Source organism: Centruroides sculpturatus, unplaced genomic scaffold, assembly GCF_000671375.1.
Source record: "Centruroides sculpturatus isolate CEXI.00-Female unplaced genomic scaffold, Cexi_2.0 scaffold242, whole genome shotgun sequence".
NCBI lineage: Eukaryota > Metazoa > Arthropoda > Arachnida > Scorpiones > Buthidae > Centruroides > Centruroides sculpturatus.
In genome coordinates this window covers 600,961-623,403 of record NW_019384574.1, presented here as the reverse complement: position 1 = coordinate 623,403, position 22,443 = coordinate 600,961, and the positions used below count along the sequence as shown (strand labels likewise).

Sequence of the window (22,443 nt, the reverse complement as noted above, 5' to 3'; positions counted from 1 at the left end):
TTTGTTTGTTTTAGGAAATGTAAGATCATCATAGAATTCTTAATTAATATGGATCAATCATTATATCTTAGGTAAGTTATTCTTATCAATATACTTCATATTCATAATCTATATATATATAAATGGACATGTAGTAAAAATTAAATCAGAATGTCTTAGAATCTTGACCAACATTTCAAAATGATAAACTTATATCAGACACTATTGACACCCTGCTAAAGTTGCAGGCAATCCCTGTATGAACAAAAAGTGAAGGTAAGATGTGAACTCTGAATGAGAGGTTCCCATCCCCTGTACAAGCAAAAAAGCGAAAGGAACCATACCTGTATATGTGACCTTTCAAAAGATATTCACCTCCAAAGGTCAGTTTTTACTGGTTTTTCACCCCCAGAATTGTGGACCCCCTTTACAAGCAAAAAGGTCAAAGAAACCATAACTGTATGTGCAACCCTTTGCAAGATATTCACCTCCGAAGTCCAGTTTTTACCGTGTACTGGTATAGTGCCTTTTCTCCATGTTCTGTATGTAGTCGTGGACTTCGGTGCATGAATACATACAGAACATGGAGAAAAGGCACAGAACTTTACAGAGAAAAGACATACAGAACTTCCTGCTATTGCTCACATCTCGACACAATGGTGGCAAGCTCCCACACTCCGTAAAACTATATAACGTCGAGTACTACACGAATGGTCAAGCAGGCTATTCTAAGCCAGCATAGTTGTCAGGGCTAAATAGTTAAATGCAATAGTTTTAGTGGAGAGCACAGCACAACTCCCGATTACATGCATTGAATTGGGAGCCTTATCTTGACAAGGGTCGCACATAGATTTTGACTTTTGACTTTTTCTCCTGTAGGTATGGTTTACAGCTCTGATAAGGTTCCAGCCATCTCGTTAGAGGTGTAATTATTCAAAACTAAATGTAACCATAGAAACAAGAGCAACCTTTGTGAGATGTGACCCATCAAAGCAAGCCTGTGCAATGTGACACACCAAAGGATTTTGAATAGTCTGTGAAAGATGTAGAGGATGTAAAAAAAAGTGAAGTTGTAACCAGTGCATTAATGTGATTTTGTGATAAATAAAAATCTTAAGTATAATTAATTGATATTTAATTATATTTAAGATTTTTAAGTAATAGAGAGGTTGTGGTCAAAGTTTTTATCTCTAAAGCGTAAATGTTAAACGTTGCATGCCGCTATCTTGTAAGCCTAGAAGTTTGACAGTGGCATTTGGAACATGATTGGAATCATGCATGATGTTCCAAATGCTGTTGTCAAACTTCTAGGCTTACAAGATGGTGGCACACAACGTTTGACGTTTACGCTTTAGAGATGAAAACTTTGGCTGCAACATCTCTAATAAGAATAATTAACTGAATTTTTTTTTTTTTTTTTAATACTTTGGTTCAGTTGCAAAATACTCTAATTATTAATTATACCTTTACTTGGAAAGTGAGATGCTAGAAACATATCTGCAGTCCAAAGAAGTTTAGTCTATTTTAATTTAGTCTGTCTACCTGTTGCCAAGATGTGCAGATCATCTATAGAGTTTTCTGACTCACCAGTGGCAAAATGGCTAAAACCACTGAATGCTGCAATTAGTTGTAGGTTTGTGCCTTACCAATGAGTTGATTATGGGGAGTTTTCTGGGTTTTCTTCACATCTAACACCAAAATAGGGGCCAGTTTTCCATATAAAGTTGTCCTGAAAGATATTTTTTCCTCAGCAGATCATCCATATATTTTATTGTTTTCTATCAAAGTGAACCAAACCAGGCCAAAGTGTTTTAAGTTTTACAACTCATTCAGCACTGTGAGATCAGACGATACAGAAGTGAATTAGTTTGATAGACCCAAGAATTGATCAAAATAATTCACATTTGTATCTAGTTATGATATGCTGACCNATATTACAGACTATAACAAACTATCATATCATAAGTAAAATGCTTAAAACATTGCTTTATGATCACCAAATGATTAATGTAGTTGTAAACAAAGTTGTTTTGTATGCATTAACATATGTAGTCTGCGTGAAATACTACAAGTGTTATAATATGGCATGGCAAATAACATCCAGCAATAAATTTATTAGAAAAAAATGGGCATAAATAATAAGGAGTAAATTGCAATAAATTTTTAAGAATGTCTCTGTCTCTGGTACTTCTACAAACTGTAGAATTGATTGACTATTATTAAAGACACTGTGAAAGTAAGTTTATACTTTGTTATAGATGTTGGTATGATATTGTGATATCTTAACAACATCCAAGATATATATCTCTTGTTGATACTTTGCTTTCAAAATGTCTACATATAATTTTGACATTCTGCCACTTGTATGGGAATTTTCTCACACATTATTTTGTTAAAAATATATCTATATGGGTTCGTTTTACGCCGATTCAATTTGCGCCGGCTTTTGTAGGAACGGAACTGTGGCGTAAACCGAGGGCTACCTGTATTTATAACTAATTATATCTAATAGAAGAAATTCTTCAAAAATTTTTTATACAGTGTGTCCCACTTGCTACTGAACCTGGTATTTCTTTAAAAATTTTGACAGTAATGAAGATATTGCAATGAAATTTGAAGTGGGCTTACTTCAATTTGTGAGAAATATTTTATGTTGGAAGTGGCCACCATTTATGTCCAGAGAACATTGAACCCATTGTATCATATTTTGAAATGTCCTTGCCAATACTTCAGCTGTGACTGCGTGAATTGCTTCAGTGTTGTTTGCTTTTAGTTGTCTATGGTTAGTGATTTGTTTGTGTAAACTTTTCCTTCCACATATCCCCATAAAAAATAATCAGGCTACATTAGATTGAGTGAGCAGAGTGGCCAAAGTTCTTTTGAAATGATCCAGTCACTGAAAAATTCTGAGTTTTGGCCTTGCTGGTATGTGATGTATAACATGTTGCTCCATCCTGCTGGAAGTATCCAATGGAGAGTTCTTTATCCAGTTGATTTATAAAGGTGTTAAAGATTTCCATATATGCAGTTGTTGTGATGATTGTATCAAAGAAGATGGGGCCAGTTATATGCTGCTGGGACATCTCACCACACCAAACACAATTTTCTCGGAATGAAGGAGTTCTTCATATATCACATTGGAATTTTTGTTTGCACAAATAGTGTCAAAATTTTTAAAGAAAAGCTGGATTCGTTAATAAGTGGGACATCCTGTATATTAAGGATCTTGATACATTAATGGTAATAATCAAATCAACATAAATGTCATTATCTATATAATACTATATAGTAATACCCCGAACTTATGCGATAGGTGGGACCGAGCGATAACCACGTAAGTCGAATTCGCGTAAGTCGGGGTATAATTTTGCATATAAATACATACAAATAACACAAAATAAATTGTAGCTATATGTCGAACACGTCTGAACATGTAAGCCGAATAATAGTGTGGGGGAAATGAGTAATTAAGAGTTGCGTGGCGCTCAAACAAAAGACGAATCGACGAGATTTGAAAATCGCGTAACTCCGGATTCGCGTAAGTTGGGGTATTACTGTATACATATTTAGATATACTTTTGATTTTATTTTTGTTTACAGCAAAGAATCTTATTTTAAGTGGAATAAAAGTATGTATTATGTTATGTTATCTACAATTAGTTATTAAAATCATTTTATTTTATATATCAAATTTAACAAAATGTGGTGTTTTGTTTGTTTAGCATATTACTATTCAAGACAGTCAAAATATATCAGAAAGTGATATAGAAAACAATTTTTTGATAAGATGGGGAAATAATCATGTAAATACAAATAGGTATGGTTAAAATAATTTATTTTGCCTTTATTACTTTTAATTTTTAGAAAAATGACTATTGAAATGTTAACAGGTAGACAATATATCATTAGTTAAGATTATTTTATTTTCCTATTTTCATATTTTATTAAATGATGATTGATGTTATCTGAATTCAAATTGAAAAAGATGAAACTTAAAAAATAATTTTTTTTAGTATTTTATCTTAACTTTTTTTTATATTGAATGTATTAAATTGCATTTTCAGCTCTTCAAATATATTTTATTGTAATTTTTTTAGTAGGTAACAATTCCATAAATAACATCACAACATGAGAATGCTAATGAGCATTCAAGGACTCGCTTTATTAATGCAATAAAACATTTTTTGAGATAGTTTGAAGAACAAGAATATACTATCAGATACATTTTAAAATTCAAATAAATTTAAAAGACATTTTAATGAGAACAATTTAGTATGTGCTATTAAATCTCCAATGAGCTAGAGTTTAGCGGATGTTTTATTTCTGTCTTTTTGTGACTTTAGTTTCATATTCTCAGGTTACCTTTCTTACATAATTGCATATCTTTAAATAATATGCCATATTTCAGAATATTTCTGCAAAATGCATCCTTAAAGAACAAGAGTTATTTTTTGCAGTCTATTATGAAAGATGATCATAACATTTTTATAATCACTGAGAGTTGGTTATCTGTCAGTTCAATATACATTATCAACTGTTTACAGTCATACAGTTTTAATAGCCTTTCTGTCTGTTGGGTTGGGAAACATGGCAATGGAATTTTATTTTATTTTTTTAAATTCTATTTTATGTTTTTGGGGTGTATGGGGTTCTTAGAGAGCTAACTTTTGAAAGTGCCAGCTGTACTGAAGTAATGGACACTGTAGACTGTTCCCCATGAGGACCCAACTCTCACTTATGGCTCCAAGTAGTTGGTAGTGCATGCCAATGGCCATACCCTGGGAAACTGCCTTGGCTGGTGGGCTAGACTAAGTGAGGATATCAGTAGTGTCATCCGCTACTGGTAGTTAGGGTGTGCCACTCAATAGTGTACGAAGTCTGGAATGGCCAGCGCAGCAGAAGAATCTACTATCAAAGATCAATGGTGTAATGGGTGTGATAGCAAAGTAGGTGACATACTAAGGGCACATTCTTGGCATCCAAAGTGAGATATGGACAGTCACCATGGAAGAGATTGGAGCCTCACCACATATCTTCCACCATAGTAAGCCATGAGAACTGCTACCACTAAAAGAAAGAGTTTTAGGAACAAGGTAAAAGAGATTTCTTGGTGAACAAATGCCCCAAAGAGCGGGTGTGTGGCTGTTATATTCTCTTCCAGTATGGGAATTTGGTCAAATGATTCAATGTTTGATCATGATGACACTCCAAAGCTGTCATTGGTGGGTCAGTTAAGATGGTGGGAATTAAACAAATCTGGCTGGACAGTTTACTATTTCTTTTTCACTTGTATTCTTATCATGGAATTGTTTAAAAGTCGATGTTCCCAGTGATTGACAATTAGTTGTTAAGATTATTTTACAAAACTTTGTTAGGTCAAAAGAGGGGAGGGTGGCTGGTTGTTTCGAAGACCCCGGCTAACCTGAGTGTCTTTGGACGTTTGTTGACCATTAAAATAACATCTGATCATCTCTTCTGTTTAATTCCATGGGAAATGGATGAAATGAAGAAAAGTTTCTTATAATTTGGCTTTTTGCTAACATTCTACTGAAAAACAATTTTCCAAATCTCACAGAGTTTACATAAAATAAGTGATAATTGGTTTGTTAATTAATAAAGGGTGTTTTATATATTAGATCTGTAGTGTCATATATGAAGTTTATATCAGTATATTTGTATCAGAATAAAAAAAAAAGATCTGTTTGATTCGTATTGGATCTAATACAGTTTCCTTCTTGATCATTTGTTTTAATTCTATAGTTAGAGATTGGTTTATACACTAATATTTATATTTTGGATGTTACTAAATATTAATTTAACAATTACAGTGTTTTAAATTAATTTTTATATATTTTAATTTTTATTTATATAAATATTTTACAATGTTTATTCAGAGCTGTAGTTTGCTATGAAAAGTTAAAGACAATGAATCCAAATGCAGAAGTGCAAGTGAAAACACAAGGTCTTGAAAATTTAGACTTGAATTCTCTATTATGCTATCAGGTAATAATATTAAATAATAATAAAAATCTGCATAATTATATTTAATATTTAAATAAATAATAAAATTCTTTTTCAGCTTGTAATTTTATGTGATCAATCCTTAATGTTACAAATGACTGTAAATAATTTTTGTACCTTGCAAAATCCTCCTATTAAAGTAAGTTTATTTAAACTACATTGTGATATTTTCAAATTAAGTGTTAACTTTTCAGTTATTTAATTTTCTTATTAAGTTTTTTGATATAATACTATCTTGGTGCTATTATTTTATAATGCTCTTGCATCTTAGGAGATACAAAAGAAAAAATTATTAAAAAAATGAAAAAAATCATGAAAACCCATAAAACAATTATCAAAATTCATTTAAAATCTGCCAAATATATCTATTTTTATTTACATTATTAAACAGAATGATTTATAAAATGAACATTCAAATTCAATCAGCTTTCTCTTCTATTTAGTTCAAACTTCTCCTGACATTTCTATATTATACTCTGTGGTATGTACAGTACAACACTAAATATTCCAGGTTTTTGGCTAATCTGGGATTTTAGATAATTGAATTTCTACTGTGTTACATAATTAATATGGAAAAATAAAGATACTATAAACAATTACAATTCAGAGTAAAGGTATTATTATGATTTTTTTTGGATACAAAAACTAATTCAGTGTTAAATTCTTAAACTAAATATCTGATTATTGTTGGAATTTTTCTAAATTCTTATAAGATTTTAAATTAATTAACTTATTTAGTGATTTGGGCTGAAGTAGGCAATGTTATCTCATAAATATTTTAATAATAATAGAAGTATTAAATGAATTAAAATGAATTTTAAATGTCTAGAAGAGATTAATGTAGAAAAGAATTCAGACCTAAGTTTAGTAAAACTTTCTAGATTGATACTTGAATAAATGACTTCTACAACTTCTTTATTTAAATAATTTTTAGTGAAATCAAAAATACAATCAGTTAGCATTATTTTAGAAAATTACAATTACTTTCACATAATTAATTTGGAATTCAATATTTTGTCTTCAGAAGAAACCAGAAATAATGGAATACTCAAGGACAGTTCTTTCCTCATATTTTCTGTTAAAACTTCTGAAAATTAAATGCTGAATTTTGAAAGCATTTAAAGATTAAAATTTACATAATTTAAAATAAAATTTTCTGATTTGTTATGATTTAATTAAAGGATAAGAAAATTTTAACATAAAATTGTGATATGTTAACAAGCTTTTTTGATTTATTTAAATGTTTAAATGAAAATTATTCACAAGACAAATAATTTTTATCTTATGTTCAAATGAGATAAAAATCAACAATATTTTATATTAATGTAAAAATTAATTTTGTGATATAAAATAAGTAGTCGCAATAGTACAAACAATAAGAAATGTTTTTACATATTAAAAATACTTTCTGCAGTTTCTTTAATGTTTTGGAAGGGTTCTGAAGTTTTTCATTTGATTCAAAAATAAAGATATTCTGAACCAATTAGAAAAAACTAATTCCATTAAATACTTCCAAAAAATAATTAATGTTAATTTCATATTTCAGTTTATTTCTGCAAACACATTTGGAATCTTATGTTCAGTATTCTGTGATTTGAGATGTAATAAAGGAAGCATTAATAATGAGCAAATAATGCAAAATGAATATGAGGTAAATATTTTGCAATTAAACAGTATATTTTAACAGAAGATAAGCTTGAATTAAAATATTTATTTTTCTCTAAATATAAATGATTACATTTATAATATGAACTATTTTCTATGTTGAGTTTACTATTCATTTTTCTATAATGATTTTATTACTGTTACAGAATAAAATGTATTTGTTTTAATTATGAATATTAATATGCATTGAAAATTTTTATGTAAATTAGTTTTTTTCTATATTTACTTTAGATTTTTATAAATAAATTAATTTTATTTTGAAAGCTTCTAACTGAATAATTAATATAAATTAACATCTTGTAAGGTATTTGCTAATTGAGAGAGGCTTTTATAAGAAATGCTCTTATTTAGATGTTTGTTAGTGAAGAAAATCCAGAAAACATCATGCAGCTGGCCTGTTGATGAGGTGCAAACCCATGACCAGTGTTCAGTGGTTTTATCCATTCACTTTTACTTTCCTGACTGTTATGTATACATAACAAGAGAAAGTATGGGAATCATGTCAAATTTGACCTTCCCAGTTTTATGCAAATCTTTACGTTTTGAGATCCCCTGAACCCAAAAAAGTAAAACAAAAGGCAGAAACATTCTGTAGATATGTGTGTGTATGTTGGCATCTATTTCACTTAATATCTGAGGACGGGGTGAAGATAATGAAATAAAATTTGGCATGGTAGCTTGTATATAAGGGGGCATTGATGCTATTATAATTTATTTTTCAGACAATAGAAAAACAAATATGGAATCCAAGATTAATAAATGATAACTCCGGAATACAGGTAATGTAGGCCTACATTTTATTTAATTTTCTCAATTAAATAATTAGTTACATAATGCTACGTTAGTGATATTTCCACAAATTTCTGTCACTATTAATAATATATATTATAGGTTATTTTATTTTGTTGAAAAGAATTGCATTAAAGATTATTTTTTTATATTTCCTATAACGACTTATTACAATGAAAAACATAACACAAAACGTTTGTATTATTGTGCAATTTACTTTATTTTTTACACTTTGAAATGAAAAATAAAGTTTATATGTTATTAATAAAGAGTTATTTAATTTAAATACAAATTGAGTGATTCTATTATTTGTTTATTATTATTATTAATCTTCTAACAAAAAATTCATAACTTTATACTGATTTAGCCAAAGATCAATATCATTAGATTAATATTAATATTTAGATTGCATAATATTAAGAAAAATATCAAAAATATTTTTATATTTTTAATATGTTTTTCCTCTATACTTCATTCCTCGTTTTCTGTCAATAACTTGTTCTTGAAAATCAGACATTTTGTTGGAAAATGTTAACTGCAAGTCTATTTTCCATTACTTTAAAGTAAGAAAGAAATTATAATGTGTCATGGCAAACTAAATCTTTCAACTATTTTCCAAAATCATTACTAAAACACCTATATATATACACAATAAACACAATAAAATATATATATATATGTATATATATTTTATTGTGTTTATAAATAATATATATATATATAAATAAATAAAAAAACAGTTATTATATATTACAGACTATAACAAACTATCATATCATAAGTAAAATGCTTAAAACATTGCTTTATGATCACCAAATGATTAATGTAGTTGTAAACAAAGTTGTTTTGTATGCATTAACATATGTAGTCTGCGTGAAATACTACAAGTGTTATAATATGGCATGGCAAATAACATCCAGCAATAAATTTATTAGAAAAAAATGGGCATAAATAATAAGGAGTAAATTGCAATAAATTTTTAAGAATGTCTCTGTCTCTGGTACTTCTACAAACTGTAGAATTGATTGACTATTATTAAAGACACTGTGAAAGCAAGTTTATACTTTGTTATAGATGTTGGTATGATATTGTGATATCTTAACAACATCCAAGATATATATCTCTTGTTGATACTTTGCTTTCAAAATGTCTACATATAATTTTGACATTCTGCCACTTGTATGGGAATTTTCTCACACATTATTTTGTTAAAAATATATCTATGTATATTTTATTTTTTCCTACATAATTTTTTTAAAGTTTGAGTATTAAAAACCACAAAATATTGTACTGGAAAAATCCCACACAATTTTAAGTGCAATACAGACATTCTGGGGAACTATATTATACTTAAAACTGTGTGGAATTTTTCTAGTAGACTGTTTGGTTTTAATACTCAAATTAAACTTAAATGCTTTTGTATAGTTACAATTCTAAAATTATACAATTTGTCGTCTCATCTATCTGTATCTTATGGTTCTACCTTATGGTTTTGCAGGTTCCATGCTCATTTTCTGTATGTTCTATGTGTGTAAATAAGATATGCTGTAATCCAGTAATAAATATTTATAATTAAGAAACTTGTTTAGGATAATAAATACATAAAAAATATTTATAAAAATTTAATTTAATGTTATTTATTATACAGAGTCAAGAGATTCTACACTTGGGATTATTATGTCTTTATAAGTTTGAAGAGGAGTTTGGAAGACATCCATATATTGGGTATTATTAATATGTACATTTATCTTATACAAAATGTTTAATTTATATTTCATTGTTTGTTTAACTTTTATATAGGAATGAAAAAGATCACAATACATTTTTAAACCTTGCAGAAAGTTTAAAAGAAAAATTTTCAGTTAGTATAATTATTAACATTTTAGAAGAATTTATTATCATCTTTTATTATATGTTATCTAGCATTCACTTATTTAAGCTATGTAAATTTAAAATATATTTTACTCAATGCACATTATTTACAAAATACTGTATATCTTAGTTATAAAGAATGAATTGAATTTGCTGTAAAGGCAATTGAATATTTTTTCTTTTTTTTTCTTCAGGATTTCCTCATTATTGGAAGTCATCTCAACTTAAAATTTCCATTAATCTTAGTTACCATTCTTTTCTATATCCTTATCTCTTTGCCCTCTTATGTTTATGCTATTCAGCATATTTTTTCATTTTATATGTTGTCTATATACATATATTATAAGAGAATAACTTCATGTTTATTTTTCAGATTATTCAAATAGATAAAAATTTGTTTGAATTATTACTATCAAATTCAAAAAGAACCCTACCAATTCTTTCGACATTTGTGGGCGGTATTGTTTCACAAGAGGTTTTAAAATCAATAACAAAGAAATTTGATCATCTTAATCATTGGGTAATTATCATATAATAGATTAATTTTTAACAGATAATGTGTATATACAGCTACTACAAACCTGAAATTATTTAGAAATATTTTTATTTAAATATTATTTAATTATGCGAAGTATTTGATAATTGTTAATAATATACATTTTTCATAGTACCTATATGAGAAATTTTTAATGAGATATGAACATTGATAATTTAAAATATGTTTCAGATTCATTTCTGTACACCTGAAATTGTAAATGATGATCCAGTGAATGTTGGAAGGTAATTAAAAGTTAATTACTCGAAAAATTATTTATAAATAATAATATGAAATATTAGATAATTGAGATTAACAAAACATGTACTACATTATTTCAAATGGTATGTCAAATTATTATAAGCTGAATTTTCTGTTTACTGAAATTAAGCAATAATAGATTAGTATTAGACAGCAGTAATTTTAATTAATGAAAACTGTGTAAAAAATGTTTAAATGTTATTTATTTATCTACAAATATGAAGTGAATCCATTGACTACTGCTTCCAATAATTTAACATAAAAATGTTTTTGAAAACATTAATATTAGCCAACTGCATGCTAAGGAGACAAAAGATTACAAGTACCATTCTGAGAGATTTGGCTTTAAATTCAATTTAAATCTTCAGGAATTTTTCTTAGATGTTCTACTCTGGATGTTATCTCTGATCTGATCATTCCTTACTTACCTGCACCATTAGGGATCTGACTGAATCATAATGGTTTGAGTAATAGTGTGAATTAGTATAAACAGTTCTGGATTTTAAAGGAATAAATTATTGTTATTGTTAAATTTAAATGAATTTCACATTTAATAAATTTGTAAAAACACAAATCATAAATTTACAATTTTGGTTTGCTTTATATTAAAATTAATCTTAATGCATCAGAATATTAAACTTTTCAAAACTTTTTTTTGCATTTATACAAATTATTTAATAAAGCCTGGTATTATTTATGCTGTAAATTTCCCTGTACATGTTTCGTGATGATATAATTTGTTTATTATTAGTATAATAGCCTTAATGCATGTATATGTGAGTTCCTTATAATTCCTGCTGTCTTTGTCCAATCCATACGAAAATTTGCTTAGGTGCTCTTTGTTTCAACAAAAAGATATAGGCTACTTAATTTGAAAATATATATAAAAGTTAATAAATTTTAAGTATAAAATCAATTTATGTTTTATCCAAGAGATTTTGCTGATGAAACTTTAGAAGTTTTACAGCTAAATTATTGTTGTAAATACAACTTTAAGAAGAATTTGAAATGAAATTTTAAGATTTAATTGTTAAATTAAAAAAATAACTGCATCATTCACTTCTGTAACAAATGTTTTAAAAATATTTCCATAATGACTATGTGATACTCTATTGTCCAATCAGAAGTAATGATCTAATGAGCCTGTTATTTAAAAATGTATTATTATTCATCTAAGTAATGTACATACAATAATTTGTAGAAATATTAACTGCTCTTCTTGAATTTCTTGAAATCTCTACTCTTTTCAACTCTTTAATCTGTACTTTCTCACAGAAAGAGGTCTGTGTGTGTTTCAGTATTGCAGATTATATTATCTATAATTTCTGCAGAATAGCTCACATGTATTTATATAATGGTAGACAAAGGTCCCATTATATAATGCATATCTGACCACTTTTTTAAAGATTTTTTTCTTAAAGCTAAATTTATGTAATTTTAATTAAAAAGTTTACAGTTGTCAATAAATAAAATAAAATTTTTTCAGTGATAATAATTGTGAAAGTAAAATAATTGTTTTTTAAATACTAAAATTAAACAATTTTTTTTCAGTAAGAATATGTCATCAATCTGCATTGATGGAAAATTATTGGAGAAATTAAAAAATATTAATTTATTTATGGTAAGAATGTAACATTCAAATTATATTAATAATGAAATCATTGATTATTGGTATGTATTTGTGTTTTAATTTGATAATATAAATTATTTAGAATTAATTAAGCTTAGAATTTTTATTACTTTTTTAAATTGTGCAAATTCTTATATAAAAAAATGATTTAAACATTATCCTATAATTAACACTTAGAAAACATCATGGTCTAGACCAGCATCTCTCAGACTATGGGTCGCAACCCAATATTGGGTTGCGTTGGAAAATGACATTATCTTCCATAGGAATATTTGTAATACTTGTATTACTGAAATATTCTGTAAGAACTGACAACAGTAGATGCATCTATTAAGTATTGAAACTGTGAAGAACTTTCTTGTTATAATTATTATTTTGTTTCTGCTCTTAACACAATGAAGTGCTATAAATTAAGACTTGGCGGGTTTCCTCATCTTTATTTAGTTGAGGAAACCCGCCAAGTGTCTTAATTTATAGCACTTCATTGTGTTAAGAGCAGAAACAAATTGCAAAGCACGGTTTCATATCATTAAAAGATAATTATTATTGCCATTTAGTAATAAAGTTAAAATCAGAGAATGTGTGTATATGAAATTGATTTCTCTTTTTAATTTTGAATAACATCAAAAGAAAAAATCATTATATATAAGGTTGTAGTGATAAAGCTATTTAAGTTGCAATGGCTTTGAAAACATTTCCTTGTTTATTTAAACTTTAGGTTTATTGTCATACATAACAATAAATTATAAAAATAAATAATGGATGAATTTTGGCACAAATGGATCAATTAATTATTTTTGAGTATATATTAATACAAAATGAAATTGACAAAATCTTCTTACAACCTTAACTTCTTACTAACAAGTTATATATTAAAAAAGGATTTATTAAGTTTTAAAATTAAGCATACATTAATTTTTCAAAGTAAAAAAGACTCCTAAATAATTTAGTAAGAGTCTGTTTAATATAAAATTGTCCATCTTACATTTTTTAATAGTTAAATTTCAATAATAAAGGCTGAAATAGAAGTAAGTTATTTGTTACAAATCAAAATTGGCCCAAACCACTCTTAATAGAAATGTACTCAATCTTACATTTCACACATAGAAATTATTATCAATAATGCATAATTTTGTGTTGTTATATAATATACAGTGGCTCCTGTTTATCAGGCTTTTTTAAAATTTTATTATAAGCATTTGGGTCACATGAGCAAAAAGTTTAAGAACAGCTGGTCTAGACCAGTAGTGCTCAATCTTTTTACATCTGTGGAACACAATTCATATACTTTTTATTTTGCAGGAACATTTGCATTAATATATTCAAAAATTGATAAGCAATTTCACATTTACTATTCTCACAAAACAATGAGGCAATAAGCTAATAAACTTTATTATATTAAATAAAATGGTAAACATGGAATTTTCTCAATAAATAAAAAGACAGTCAATTCCAAAAAATTTTTGTTAAAACTTTGGTCGATCACCTTTTAACAAAAATTTTTTGGAATTGACTGTCTTTTTATTTATTGAAAAATTTTTACATCAGCGAAATTTAAAAAATGGAATTTTCTATGAATTCAGTAATATGTTGTAGTACATTAGAATAAATTTGCAATAAAACTTCAGAAAATTTTTTAATGGAACACTTGGGTCAGTTTTGTGGAACACAAGTTGAGAACTATTGGTCTAGACTTTTTTTACAATTTGATCATTAGTTATTGTGTTGTATTGCACTGTATCATTTGTTTACATCATCTGCACGCAGTTATATTTTATCTAAACTTGTTTTAGTACTTTAGGACTAGACGATATCTTTGCCAAAAGGATTATTAAAACATACATATCAAAAGTATAATAACAGAATATTAAACAAATATGAAACAGTAACTCTGATGAAAATATTGAAGTCTTTCAGTATGTTTTGATAGAAACATATAAATAAAATAAGTCATAAAAAGATATTAAATGATTTTAGAAATTACATTAGAAGATATTTTGGTGTATATGTACTTAATTCAATCAAATACATTTGAATTTCTTGAATAAAACTACAGTTATTTTTGTCTTTTGAATAGGTTGGATGTGGAAGTATCAGCTGTGAAATATTGAAAAATCTTGCTTTGTTAAATGCATCTATTGGACAAGGAAAGGTAAAACTTAAATAGTTACTTTATCAACATCTACACTTTTTGAAAATTCTTGGACATCAAACATATTTTTCTTAATCCTAAGTTATTTCAAGTTTTTCAACCCATCATTACAGATACAAAAATTGTTGTAACAGAAAAGTAACTTGGAATTTCTCAATGGTTTTGGATTTGGATTCTTTATTTTGTTATATAGTAACAATTTTTGTATCTCTAACAATAGGTTGAAAGGTCCAAGAGTGTTCAGATTAAGAAAGATTTANCCGCCAGGAGGAGAATAAGAACAATTTACATTTAACAGCGCATTCCTTGAATATAAGGATCCGAAACTCCCGAATGGAAGAAGGATGAAAACCTAAAGACGTCAAAAGATCACCAATTCCAATTTTTTACAACTTTTAATGCTTAAATTGGATTATTTCTGTATTTTAAAGGATTGTTTTATAGGCGACCGTGTAGCCTAAAAAGGAAGGTCCGGTCGCTGAAGTTTATCTTGAAATTTTAACGGAAATAAAAGGTGATCGACCAAAGTTTTAACAAAAATTTTTTGGAATTGACTGTCTTTTTATTTATTGAAAAATTTTTACATCAGCGAAATTTAAAAAATGGAATTTTCTATGAATTCAGTAATATGTTGTAGTACATTAGAATAAATTTGCAATAAAACTTCAGAAAATTTTTTAATGGAACACTTGGGTCAGTTTTGTGGAACACAAGTTGAGAACTATTGGTCTAGACTTTTTTTACAATTTGATCATTAGTTATTGTGTTGTATTGCACTGTATCATTTGTTTACATCATCTGCACGCAGTTATATTTTATCTAAACTTGTTTTAGTACTTTAGGACTAGACGATATCTTTGCCAAAAGGATTATTAAAACATACATATCAAAAGTATAATAACAGAATATTAAACAAATATGAAACAGTAACTCTGATGAAAATATTGAAGTCTTTCAGTATGTTTTGATAGAAACATATAAATAAAATAAGTCATAAAAAGATATTAAATGATTTTAGAAATTACATTAGAAGATATTTTGGTGTATATGTACTTAATTCAATCAAATACATTTGAATTTCTTGAATAAAACTACAGTTATTTTTGTCTTTTGAATAGGTTGGATGTGGAAGTATCAGCTGTGAAATATTGAAAAATCTTGCTTTGTTAAATGCATCTATTGGACAAGGAAAGGTAAAACTTAAATAGTTACTTTATCAACATCTACACTTTTTGAAAATTCTTGGACATCAAACATATTTTTCTTAATCCTAAGTTATTTCAAGTTTTTCAACCCATCATTACAGATACAAAAATTGTTGTAACAGAAAAGTAACTTGGAATTTCTCAATGGTTTTGGATTTGGATTCTTTATTTTGTTATATAGTAACAATTTTTGTATCTCTAACAATAGGTTGAAAGGTCCAAGAGTGTTCAGATTAAGAAAGATTTATTTGATCTCCAAGAAAACAAATAAGTGTATATGTTAACGTAATTAAAGGTTAAACTTAATAAAGTTGATTTATTAGACTTCAAAATGATAATAATTATATATTTAAAAATTATTTACTGGTAGAGGATTTTATTATAAATAAACAAATAATATTTGTTATACATTTTAATGTATAAATTGCATATTTATCAAAAAATAAATAAAATTCAGATAAAAGACAGAAAAAAAATTGTGCGCTAGAGGTTAGGTGATTAAAACATTCAGCACATTGTCAAATACTGTATTTACTCTTGTATAAGATAATTTCGCATATAGGACGAGGTGTGACTCTAAAGGTCAAAATAAAGATCATTTAATCACAAATAAAATATTACCAAATGCATGTGTTAAGGCAAACAACCATGTTTGCTTTAATACATGATGAATGGAAAACAAAACCAAAACATAATGTGCATGACTGGAAAAAGTTTATTTTTAAATTTTTAATGATTCAGAATGTGCTAATATTCATTAAAAATAAAAATTTAACTAATATGAAATAACTACATTTATAATCATTGCTAAGTGACTTGTATTTCATTAATGATTTGATAAGTAATGAGGAAGTATTTTCTTCGGACAAATGAGATGCAATATGGTTTTTAATTGATGGACATACGTTTCAACCAATAAGCAAAGGGGAGTGTATCTTAGTTTGTTTACAGTAGATGCAAACTTACAATAAATAGACTGTAGACCTATAATGGCAGCATGAACTATACATAGTTCACAGAAATTATTGAAAATGCAAAGAATCATTCGTTCACATATATAGGACGACCTAGGTTTTTGAAGTAGGGAAAAATGAATGAAAACTTCGTCTTACATGCAAGTAAATACAGTAGTGTAAATTTAGGTTCCACTTAATGCAAAACTTAAAAATTGTGTCTTAGTTATGGTTTATTTAACAATTTTATTCACTTTGTATATAAATATTTTATACTGTGTTCATAATACTTAATGAAATTTATTTTGATAAATTTTATAATTATTTTAATTTTTGTTTTATTTCTTTTTTATTTCAGTTGGTAATTTTTTTATTTAATTAAAAAGTTCAGTAAATGCTATCATAAGTCTGTTATAAAAATAAGCTGTTACACAAATTTATTTCTAAATATGTTGAAAGTAATAAATAATACTAATAATAAATTCCCTAATTATTCATTGGTCTGTAATATATTGAAAGATTTTGCTTTATTTCATTGTATTTTTAATTTTTTTCCCTATTTTTAGAAAAAATACCATTTGTACGCATAAATTTATAACACAAGAATAAACAAACATTTTTTTTTTTCAAAAAATTTAATTACAAAACACTGCTTTTTTTGTTCAGATTTTATATAAAGTATCCCAAACGTTTTAGGATCAAGACTGATTCTTTCCTCTCTAAGGATGGATCTATAAGCCCAGAAATGTTTGGATTTTTATATAAAGTATGTTAAACATTTAAAATCATTTAATTAAATATAAACTGTTATCAATCTGGTAAAATTTTAATTAAATAAAGCAAAACATTTTTTTATATTTTATTCTTTATATTATATGCCTTAAAAGAATAATGATTAAGTTTAATCTGGACTGCTGATGTCAGTGATTGTATTTCTGAGGCCCACAAGTATACAAATATATGATTTGGTTCTGGTCAAGACCAGGGCTGTATGGGGCTACTGTAGCATCCTGTCTTTTTTTTATAAAAATATTATGTACCTTCTGATTACACAATTTTTCACATAACCATATACATCTTCATTTTTTACAAATAATTACTAATATACTTAAATTTTCCTTTGGCAATGGCTTAATTGTATTTTACATGTTTTATATATTGAGGTAGATAAGAGCCTTCAATAGAAGGTCAACTCAGATTGTTTCTGAGGTGTGAAAAGTACAAAAGATGAAGAATCCCTCCCTGTTTACTTCAATTAATTTTTTGTGAAAATTTTTAAAATTTTCTTATAAGTTTTTAAAAACATTACATGTTTTTTTTTCTTTCTAAACCAATTTTAAATGTTGAAGAAAAAGTTGTATAAAATAATTTACTTTCTGCTGAATTTATAAATATATCACTAATCTACACATAAAGCCTGATATCACTTAAAGTTTCATGTACTGCTTCATGAATTGCTTTTAACACATATTTGGAGTTATAAACCATGTTCCTGAAAGGAAGGATTTGCTTTGAATTTACTAATTAATATATTTTAATAATTTAAAATATATATTTTTTTGTAAAACACATTTTATATAAATAAATAGTTGTTTATTTATATAAAATGTGTGTTACAAAGTATGTTATAACATACCAAACATGATTAAAGTGATTTATCTAACTTTGGAATAAAATGTATAGTAGATATTATCACAGTATTAAATTTGTTTTCATTAGCAAAGAATATTATAAGTGAATGATTATACATTTTGCTACATACTTAGTGTTATGTATGTATTTATTCTTCAAAATCTAAAATTTTATTAATTTCTAAAATGAAAAAAATACATTAAAGGTACATAGAAAGTTAGATTAAATCTTCCAATATTGGGTGATCAATATTGAAAGATAGATAGGACTCGTGAGAGATGTGAGGAGTTTGATGATGCTCCGAGTCAAACTTAGCAGAGCCATCCTGACTTTCAACATTGCCAAATTTCTTGTAATCATAAAAATATGTATAATACATTTTTATAAAAAGTTAACAAAAATTAAAATGTATGACAGAAGTCACTTAATTTTATGTTTTTATTTTTACAGATTATAATTTCTGATGACAGTATTATTGGAAAATCGCATGTGACGCAACATTTTCTTTATTCAAGGAATCGTATAAATGTATATATTTACATTTATTTCTGAAATTATAATTAATTTAAGTCCAATAAAAGATTAAAATCTATTTAGGAAAAGTTCAGACATATATATATTTAATTTAGATGTATGCTTTACATGCCTGTTAGATATAATTTATAGCTATTGTTATTTTAAATTATTACAGATTATTAATTTTAATGTAAGAAATGTAAAAAAAATAATTAAACTTGATGAAAAAGGTTCTTAAATTTTTACATTATTATTGAAAACATTTAAGTTTTTGAATTATTAAAATGAATTTTATTGTAAATCAAAATCTAGAAAAAATTTTGAACTTTTATGTATCTCAGATTTTATATAATCAAACTTTTTTTTATATATATATTTCAAGCAATATAAGAGCATTGCAGCAAGTGAGGAAATTTTGAAAGTTAACTCAAGTATGTCTTAATTTCGAATCTATTATTTTAATTTATTTACAGTATATAAAACAAAATTGTATCTTCATCCATCAATTATGTATCTATTATAACTCCTAATTGATTTCTGTGATTAAGAAATCATTAACTTTGCCTTTTACTTTAATTAATTGAAATATTGATCAAGAAAAATTTGAATTTCACAAAAATAATTAAAGCAAACAAAAATTATTTAAGGAAAAAATTGAGACATTCGAATATGCTTAGAAGTGAGTTGCGCAAATTCTTTAAAGTGCTTCTCAAGAGATCAGATTATCTCATGACTCTGTTCACACAGCTAACAAAAAATAATCAATTTTGGCCTTAAATATAATAATGAATATTTGTTTGTGTATTTAGAGTTTCAAATATCCTCTCTCAAGTCTGTAATCAGATTTAATGTGCTTTCTGGTGGGGCAGTGACAAACACAGCCAGCTCAAAGCATCACCAAACTTCTTGTCCTATTTTTTGTGATTCCAGCTTACACTTGATCATTCTGTAGTTTAAAAAAATGTTGTAGAGGAAATTTCTTAGAAAATATTCTTGTAAAAATTAAAAGAAATCATCAAAAATTAGTTATCTAAATATATTTTAATTAACAACAGAAAAAATTTATAATTTTGTAGTTTCTAAATTAAATAAAATCATAAAAAATTGTTTATTGAAATTTTAATTTTTAGATTATATAGGCAGCCCCAATTTATGATGATGATATGTTTTTGGAATTATCAGAAATGGAATACAAGTTACAATGTATTTTTTGAATGAGTTTACAATATTTTGGGGATGGAAAAAGAACTATTATAAATAGTTATACTTTAATAAATAACATGATAATGTACTGTAATTGTTTAAAAGTGACAAAAATTAAATTAGAACACTTAGGTTGAGTTCAATCTCTTCTTGTTGTAAACTGCCAAGCTCTTTATTGATCTTGTTTGATAGTGGTGTGACATCTGTTGAGAGAACTGCACTATTGGTATAAATGTTTTAAGAATTATATCACTGCCAGGTTTTGTATTTTTAAAATTTTATTTGGATTTTAATGAATTTTTGGAATTTCTTTTGTGAAGTGTCATAATTTGGACCATCATAAATTGGAGGCTGCCCATTGAATATTTGTATTTAACTTAATTATAAATTTATTCAGCTCTTTAATCTTTTCTAGAAATGAAGATTATTCCAAATACAAACAAATGTAAGTATTTGATCATTTTAAATCAAATAGTTTCATTTTTACTCAAAAGAAATATTGAAACTTTCATATTACAAAGTTTATTGCTATTATTATAATTATTTCTGTTTTGGCATACTTTATTTTGTTTCATTTTCCTGAATCAGCAAATAATATATAAAACATGAGAATAGTTTTTTCTTAATGTTCTTAGATTTTCAAAATTGATTAAAATTACTATTAGTAAATTTAATATATGTATTATATTTGTAAAGATAATATCCATTTAAAATACCAGAGAATCAAATTTTTCTTATTGTAAATCAAAAATATGAGTGGTGGTCAAAAAGTATTGGACCTTTGGTCGGCAAAAATACATTTATTGATTTTGAGGTATAAAACCCTAATCCCCTTCAAAGTAGTCTCCTTGGTAATGTATACACTTCTCCAAGCGCTCTTGCCATTGCTGGAAACACTGCTGACATGCATCTTTTGGAATGGCCATCAGTCGGTCCGTCGCATTCCACATGATGTCTTCTTTTGACTAAAATCAGGCTCCTTTTAGTGGCATTTTCAGCTTGAGAAATAGCCAAAAGTCACACGGAGCCATATCGGGAGAGTACAGAGTGTGACAAACCACAGGAATGTTGTGTTTGGCGATGAAAGTCTGAATCAGATGCACAGAATGGGCGAGTGCGTTATGATGGAGCTGCCAAGTTTTGGTTGACCACAGATCCGGTCGTTTGCATCCCACATCATCACAAAGACGACGAAGGAGCTCCTGGTAGTACTCCTTTGCGATGGTTTGGTCTTGTGGTGCGTACTCATGATACACCACCCCACGGGAGTCGAAAAAACTGTCAACATGACCTTGACATTTCTGTGGACCTGCCGTGCTTTTTTTGCCTCGAGGATTGTCCCTGAAAGCCTGCTGAATTTTGCAAATGGTTTCCGCTTGGGTATCGCCAAGCTTTTGGCAAAATTTGATGTACTATTGCTGCTCACGTTGTTCAGTCATTTTCCAACTTAATGGAATCCGACGAGCGCTCACTACACGTCCTCACTCATAGGCTGACTGCCAGCAACTGATGCTTCCTGCAGGCGAGAAAAAATTCAAGACTGTGCATGACTGCCCCCTCCACAACTCCACCGAAAGAGACCTCCCATGCATCATTGGTTTACTCGGGAAAAATAAAGGTCCGATACTTTTTGAACACCCCTTGTATATTAAAAATGCAGGTCAAGTTATTTTAATTAAAATTACTGAAGCATAGTCTTATAATTCGGTAGATAATATGGCTTTAAATAATTTTCCACATCATTGATGATAGTATAGATTAAAAAGGAAGGAATTGATATGAAACATTTAATCATATATCTTCTAATTGATTAATTAAGTGAAGTTGATGGCAAACTTTATAATTCTCAGTATGTAACAGAATTATTCTACATTTCTGTAATGTTTTCTTCAAATTTATGGGATTTAGTTTGGAGGAAAAAACCTTGGACTATCTTTTTAGCTCATGATAATAGAACAAATGCTTTATATGTTAACTTATTTAGATTTTTACTCAGATCAAGAAGTATAAATTATTTTCTTTGCTTAATA

General features: G+C 27.2%; 1 protein-coding gene across 1 annotated transcript in view; it reads left to right on the top strand.

Annotated features, from left to right (window-relative positions):
• The first annotated feature begins 3,584 nt into the window (after positions 1-3,584).
• LOC111624266 (ubiquitin-like modifier-activating enzyme 6) overlaps positions 3,585-22,443 on the top strand; it is a 43,804-nt gene continuing 24,945 nt past the window's right edge. Inside the window, exons 1-16 of the mRNA XM_023367075.1 lie at positions 3,585-3,608; positions 3,702-3,796; positions 5,874-5,982; positions 6,059-6,139; positions 7,547-7,651; positions 8,388-8,444; positions 9,953-10,009; positions 10,103-10,179; positions 10,255-10,315; positions 10,700-10,846; positions 11,054-11,106; positions 12,674-12,743; positions 16,023-16,097; positions 19,145-19,222; positions 19,593-19,641; positions 20,829-20,858. Coding sequence (XP_023222843.1) covers positions 5,905-5,982; positions 6,059-6,139; positions 7,547-7,651; positions 8,388-8,444; positions 9,953-10,009; positions 10,103-10,179; positions 10,255-10,315; positions 10,700-10,846; positions 11,054-11,106; positions 12,674-12,743; positions 16,023-16,097; positions 19,145-19,222; positions 19,593-19,641; positions 20,829-20,858 — 1,018 coding nt within the window. The 5' untranslated portion in view covers positions 3,585-3,608; positions 3,702-3,796; positions 5,874-5,904. The remainder of the gene's footprint in view (positions 3,609-3,701; positions 3,797-5,873; positions 5,983-6,058; positions 6,140-7,546; positions 7,652-8,387; positions 8,445-9,952; positions 10,010-10,102; positions 10,180-10,254; positions 10,316-10,699; positions 10,847-11,053; positions 11,107-12,673; positions 12,744-16,022; positions 16,098-19,144; positions 19,223-19,592; positions 19,642-20,828; positions 20,859-22,443) is intronic.